This window comes from Sycon ciliatum, chromosome 5 (assembly GCF_964019385.1).
Source record: "Sycon ciliatum chromosome 5, ocSycCili1.1, whole genome shotgun sequence".
Classification (NCBI taxonomy): domain Eukaryota; kingdom Metazoa; phylum Porifera; class Calcarea; order Leucosolenida; family Sycettidae; genus Sycon; species Sycon ciliatum.
Window position 1 is genome coordinate 30,927,159 of NC_088647.1, and position 7,297 is coordinate 30,934,455.

The 7,297-nt window shown below is 50.7% G+C and overlaps 1 protein-coding gene across 1 annotated transcript; it reads right to left on the reverse strand.

The window, feature by feature from the left end:
• Positions 1-3,860: 3,860 nt before the first annotated feature.
• LOC135816996 (uncharacterized) lies at positions 3,861-7,010 on the reverse strand. Its single transcript, XM_065330101.1, has one exon. The coding sequence runs from the start codon at positions 7,008-7,010 to the stop codon at positions 3,861-3,863; it is 3,150 nt and encodes a 1,049-aa protein (XP_065186173.1).
• Between the last annotated feature and the right edge of the window lie 287 nt (positions 7,011-7,297).

Consider the following 7,297-nt stretch of genomic DNA (forward strand, 5'->3'; position numbering starts at 1 on the left):
GCTGGTACTCATGTAGCGGGCCAGGCCACACATGCTCCGGCCGTGCATATCCTCACAAGAGACCAAGCCCCGGCCTCCATCTCCCCTCTTCATGTAGAGCCTGTTGACTGAGGCTTTGGGGTGGTGAAATCCAGACGCAGTCAAGGCTGATCTTGTCACTCGATCTGTGGTCTTGATTTCAGCCTCGGTCCAATTTACGATTCCATAACTATATGTCATAACCGGCAGAGCATACGTATTGATGGCCTTGATCATGTTTCGCGCATTCAATCCACTGTTAAGAAGCAAATACAATCTCTTTTTGTATTCTGCAGTGAGTTGCGTCTTGAGCTTCGGGTGAGGTATCATGGCTGCTTGCACTACTCCAAGGTACTTGTATGTTTCATTGAGTCGTAGCGACTCTGCAATGGTCTCATCGCCAACCTGGATAGAGCATCCTTCATCTGGTTTTCCTCTCCTGACGTGCAGCACGGCACACTTGGCCGGGTTGAGATTCATGCCGATGTCATCACCAACGCCACACACGGTAGACACGAGGGTAGTCACATCCTTTGTAGTTTTCCCATAGAGTTTAATGTCGTCCATGTACCAAGAGTGATTGATAGACAACTCGGCGTCTCTGCAGCTGACTCTGTATCCCAAAGGCAATCGGTTGAGCTCAAAACTGATTGGGTTTAGCGCCAGGCAAAACAGTAACGGGGATAATGTGTCACCTTGAAATATGCCTCTTCTTATTGAAATGTTGCCGGTAGTGACCCTGCATCTTCCCTGGTCGCATATGTGCATTGTCGTTCTCCAGTTCCGCATGCTACGAGCAATAGTTGTGACCAAAGACGGGTGGAATCGATACATCGTCAAAGCATGTAGAATCCATTCATGCGACACACTATCAAATGCCTTTTTGAAGTCCAGGTATGCCATGACCAGATTTCGCCCTTTCGTATGGGCATCCTCCAGAATCATCTTATCCACCATCAGGTGCTCCTTGCAACCAAGACCAGCCGCTGCACAACCGCGCTGCTCCGTTGCAAGTATTTCATGTTGATTGATGTGCTGCCACATAATCTTCGATATGGCGGCGGTAAAGAGCTTGTACTGTATCGGAAGACACGTAATTGGTCTATAATCTTTGGGCATTGCCGAAGGTGGAGAAGTCTTAGGAAGGAGAGTAGTAGCGCCAGACGTCAACCATCCCGGAATGTCACTGTGGCCATCTATCACCCTCTGGAAGGCTCTCCGAAGGTAAGAGTGCAGGCTTGTCAGCCTTTTCCACCAGTACCCATGCAACTTGTCATGGCCCGGAGCCCTCCACAAGGCTAGTTTGCGCAGGCAGTCAGCCAGGATGTCCTGGGTGATAACTGCGCTACTCTGCACAGGGACGTGTTCTTCATAATATTCTGCTTGCCTTACATACCACTCACCAGCGGTGAACGGCGCAGGTGTAGACAGAAGATCACTCCAGAATTCGGTGGCTTCACCCGCCTCTGGAAATTGCGGCGTCTCCAATCGATTTGAAGCACCACTAACAGGGTGTGCAGGCTCCCGAAGCGTCCGGTAGAAAGCACGCTCATTCATTTGGAACATTTTGTTGGCTTTTTTGGCCTTTTCATTTTCTCATCTATTATTATTATTATTATTATTATTATTATATATACCACTACTTCGTATTATTATTATTATTATTATTATTATTATTATTATTCAAAGGATCAGTCAGGGAAGTGAACTGCCTGAAAAGAGAAAAAAAAACGCCAGACCCACCAGGACTCGAACCTGGGACCCCGCTTGTCATGAGCAATTCTCTAACCACTGAGCTATGGGACCAGGCTGAACCTAGAAGGCGCTGACAAGTTTTTCACCCCAAAGGCAGCTCACAACACGTGCCACACATACTGATAGCACTTGGGTCTTTTTCCCTCCCCCAGGGGACCAACCACGGTCAGTTTCTGGAAACTACCAGAGGTGAAAGAAAGTGATTAAATTTGGAAAGGATTGGGAGAACTTCAAATTCAAAGGATCAGTCAGGGAAGTGAACTGCCTGAAAAGAGAAAAAAACGCCAGACCCACCAGGACTCGAACCTGGGACCCCGCTTGTCATGAGCAATGCTCTAACCACTGGGCTATGGGACCAGGCTGAACCTAGAAGGCGCTGACAAGTTTTTCACCCCAAAGGCAGCTCACAACACGTGCCACACATACTGATAGCACTTGGGTCTTTTTCCCTCCCCCAGGGGACCAACCACGGTCAGTTTCTGGAAACTACCAGAGGTGAAAGAAAGTGATTAAATTTGGAAAGGATTGGGAGAACTTCAAATTCAAAGGATCAGTCAGGGAAGTGAACTGCCTGAAAAGAGAAAAAAACGCCAGACCCACCAGGACTCGAACCTGGGACCCCGCTTGTCATGAGCAATGCTCTAACCACTGAGCTATGGGACCAGGCTGAACCTAGAAGGCGCTGACAAGTTTTTCACCCCAAAGGCAGCTCACAACACGTGCCACACATACTGATAGCACTTGGGTCTTTTTCCCTCCCCCAGGGGACCAACCACGGTCAGTTTCTGGAAACTACCAGAGGTGAAAGAAAGTGATTAAATTCGGAAAGGATTGGGAGAACTTCAAATTCAAAGGATCAGTCAGGGAAGTGAACTGCCTGAAAAGAGAAAAAAACGCCAGACCCACCAGGACTCGAACCTGGGACCCCGCTTGTCATGAGCAATGCTCTAACCACTGAGCTATGGGACCAGGCTGAACCTAGAAGCCTTTGGGGTGAAAAACTTGTCAGCGCCTACTAGGTTCAGCCTGGTCCCATAGCTCAGTGGTTAGAGCATTGCTCATGACAAGCGGGGTCCCAGGTTCGAGTCCTGGTGGGTCTGGAGGTTTTTTTTCTCTTTTCAGGCAGTTCACTTCCCTGACTGATCCTTTGAATTTGAAGTTCTCCCAATCCTTTCCAAATTTAATCACTTTCTTTCACCTCTGGTAGTTTCCAGAAACTGACCGTGGTTGGTCCCCTGGGGGAGGGAAAAAGACCCAAGTGCTATCAGTATGTGTGGCACGTGTTGTGAGCTGCCTTTGGGGTGAAAAACTTGTCAGCGCCTTCTAGGTTCAGCCTGGTCCCATAGCTCAGTGGTTAGAGCATTGCTCATGACAAGCGGGGTCCCAGGTTCGAGTCCTGGTGGGTCTGGAGGTTTTTTTTCTCTTTTCAGGCAGTTCACTTCCCTGACTGATCCTTTGAATTTGAAGTTCTCCCAATCCTTTCCAAATTATTATGGAGTTGGCTTTATTTCACTCACGTTGTCATGACATGAGGTAAGAACCCCATTACCGGGCCAAAAGAGACCAAGGGTAATGAGAGAAAAAAAAATAGATAAATGGCCAACGCAATGAAGACCGAAGCAAAAAGGATTGTAAAAACCAAAGCAAAAATATTGAAAGCCGACGCAGAACTGAGAGACGGACAGAAATAAGCAGTACGATGGAGGATGCCAGGACATATTCGAATACAAAAAGATGGAGGAGGACAGGACATATTCGAATACAAAAAGAGTAATCACAAAAATGGACTACCAGTACAGGAATAGACCTGTAGAAATAGAGGAAGAGATGAATGCCGGACATACTCAAATGGCAAGAGAAAAATCAGGCTGTGAGAACCGTCATACTGCACATTCATGGATGTCAAAGCAAATGCGGTATTGGAGGTTTATACAGACTAGCTCAACCCTCAACATGAGGAGCCTAATGCCGAATGCCAAGAACCGACTTGATGATGTTCAGCGTGCCCAGGATAACACATTGCTGAGCCCTTTCAATGCGCAGAGTGCCTGCCAATGCCAACACAAAGTGTGACAGGGACACACCAGTCAGTCCACCAAGCGCCCCAACAACCAGGGGCACAACGCGGACATCATCCACATGCCAGATGCGCCGCAGCTCTTGGCAAAGCCTTTAAGGGGAGCGTACTTTGTTATTTTTTCGGCGATTTTTGTGGGCACATTCTGGTCCAGTGGAACACTGACATCCATCAGCAGCACCTGTGTGCTGGACCGCAACACCAGGTCTGGGCGGTTGTGGCGCACTTGCGTATCCGTTGGGATATTGAACTCCCACAGGAGCTTTATGTCAGGATTTTCCGTGACAGGCACAAGATGATGCTTCAGCGGGTTGCTTCCCGGCTGACCCAGACCATGCCGCTTGCATAGTGCCCAATGCACCAACTTGACGAGCGTGTCATGCCGTTCGATATACAGTGTTTTGGCTAGGGCTGGGCAACAGGCCACAATGTGATCAACTGTTTCTCCGCGAGTGCCGCAAACTCGACAAATGTCCACAACGTCTCCCCGTCCAATGACCGTGACCTGATAGTGCCTGGTCGCAATGGCCTGATCCTGTACAGCCAGCAAGAGTCCCTCTGTCGCAGGCCTGATCTTTGGCGATTTCAGCCAGCGAAAGCTCAAGCCCAGGTCCAAGCCAGCATCAGAAGCTCGTCTCCAGAACTGGCCATGGAGAGGCTTACCTTGGATAACGGCCAGGCACCGGAGAGCAACGGCCTTCTTGACAATTACTTTTGTGGCAGTCTCCAAGTCGGGTAGGTCAAGTTCACCCAGAAGTCTGGAGGCTTGACGTGTAACTGATTTTGACGGTGCCACATCATTGTCGTGATGGCGCTTAACAGCAGCCAACAGTGGCACGTTTGGGTGGGCTTGTAGGTACCGCGCCACCCGGACACGGGTTCTATCCAGGAGATCCCGGAATGATAGAATTCCTCGACCACCCATGTCACGAGGCAGGTGGACCCTGGCGGCAGAGTCCTTGGGGTGGCGGGCGTGTGCTTTAAACAGTGCTTGGCTGGTCTGTTGGTCGAGTTCCTCTATCTCTGCCTTTGTCCACTCAACGATGCACAGAGAGTAGAGGATGACTGGAATGGCAAAGGTGTTGATGGCTTTGACCAAGTTCCTGGCGTTCAATTGAGACGAGCATATCAATTGAAGGCGGCGGCCGAACTCAGCCTTTGCTGTGGTCTTCAATTCGGTGGCGTGAAAATGTGCTGATTCCGGGACACCAAGGTACCTGTAGGACTCCTCCGCCTGCAGCTTAGCAATGGCGTGACCCTGGAGTGTCTGGAGAGCAGACTGCTGATCGCTCTGGGCTCTTCCCCGTTTCATGGTGAGCCAGCTAGACTTTGATGGGTTGAATCGCATACCAATGCAGTCGCCCATTGACTCCACAACATTGGTCATGGAGAGCAGATTATTGTCGTTTCGGGCGAAGAGCTTCATGTCGTCCATGTACCACAGGTGCGATACAGGGCACCCCTGGGCCGGTGGGCCACAGCGGTAGCCAAGACCCGTCCTGGTCAACTCGCCACTGATCGGATTTAGAGACAGGCAAAATAGCAGTGGAGAAAGGGAATCGCCCTGGAAAATGCCACGGTGGATAGATATTGGGCGACTGAATGCACGGGGTGTTTGACCAGGCAGTACCATTTGCGTTCTCCAATGATCCATCATGCTTGAGATGCATGAGACAAGATTGTCTGCAAAGCGGTAGATCAACAGGCATCTCCGGATCCACTGGTGAGACAGGCTATCGAAGGCTTTGCGGAAGTCCACCCAGCACGTCGAAAGATTCCGACTACGGGATGCTGCATCCTCTAGAACCATCTTGTCGATCATTAGTTGGTCAAGGCATCCACCACGCCCTGGAGTACAGCCAACTTGCTCATCTGCAAAGATATCCTCTGAAGATAAATGGCGCCACATGGCAGCAGCGAGTAAGGATGTGAATATCTTGCTAATCGTTGGCAGGCATGTTATTGGGCGATAATTCTCGGGCCTAGAAAGGTCTCCTTTCTTAGGCAGTAGAGTGGTGATACCAAACGAGAACCAGGCCGGCGACTCTGTCTCTGCATCCAGGATTGATTGAAAGGAGACCACAATACGCTCGTGGATAGACGAAAACTTCTTCCACCAAAATGCATGGATCTTGTCCCGTCCTGGGGCTTTCCAGTTGTTTGATTTCTTCAAGATGTCCCTGAGGTCCTCCAGTTGAAGAATGACACGGTCTTGTTGTTGAATCTCCTCACAGTCCCTCTCCAAATTATCAAGCCAAGCACCGCCACGCAGCTCCACGGGTTCTTCCAGTATAGATGACCAGAACTCAGTAACAGCCTCAGCCGATGGATGCGCAGCAGCCTGGTCGACAGGTGGCTGCCCAGGCATTTCCGTAGACTTGGTCATATTGCGGTAGAACTGACGCTCATTCGTGACGAAAACACGATTCTCCGACCTGCGTGTTGCCTCTAGCTTATAGCGCCGGATCCGTGCGGCTGTTGCTTCTAGCTGCATTTTCGTATGCTCCAGTAGCTGGCGGGCCTGATCCAAAGTCTGGACTTTATATTGCCGGTGGATCCTGTGCTGCTTGATGTTGGTGTTAGAGAGGGATCCATCACGCATGAAGCTGGTCAGCCGGGAGACGTCAGCCCTCAGTGCACAAACACGTTTTTCAAGGCGTTGTCGCCAGGCAGGCAAGGAGCATTTTCCTCTAGCTGTGTCAGGGGTACCATCGGTATTGATATCCAGCAGTGAGAGTACAAGCTTGGCCCCAGCATAGACCATGTCACTGATCTGGCCAAGCGAGGTGGTGTCATCTCGCAACCCACGGTCACACTCCAGAAGTCTAGGGAGTATCTTGTTCACACGGGCAGTGGCAGAGGCCAGAGACTTCCTGGCCACGTGCCTAGGTACTGGTAGGCTCGACCTGGACTCTGGAGTAGTTGCACCGCACTGTTCGTACATTTCAACAAGTTTGGCGTGAAGTGGTGTACTGTCTGGCTCGAACGCACCCAGGGTGTCACTAGCGTTGGTGCCAGTTTGCATTGCTGCGCCAGTGCCATCACCCGAACCACCTGATGTAACTGAGGTGTCAGGACTAGCTCCACGCAAACCTAAATCAACAGAAGCGTCCAGCAACTCACTGTGGGTGGCCTCAGCAACGTCTGGGCTAGTCACCATGCCGTCACACGAACCAGGCACCAAGATCGACGCACCAGACTCACCCAAAGCATTCGCCTACGGCAGCTCCGCAGGCACAGCGGTATCAGTGCCAGCCGTCACGAGCAATCCGTCCCTTCCGAGCCGAGCCTTTATCTCATCAAATTCGATGTCGGTAATCTTTTTTGTTCTTTTCACAAACCTTAGCTGGTCCATGAGGTGCTGCTTAGACAACGGTCGGTCGGGGCGCAGCTGAGTCCATTCCATCAGCATCCGGTCTCCGTACACACGTACCGTACCGCCGACTG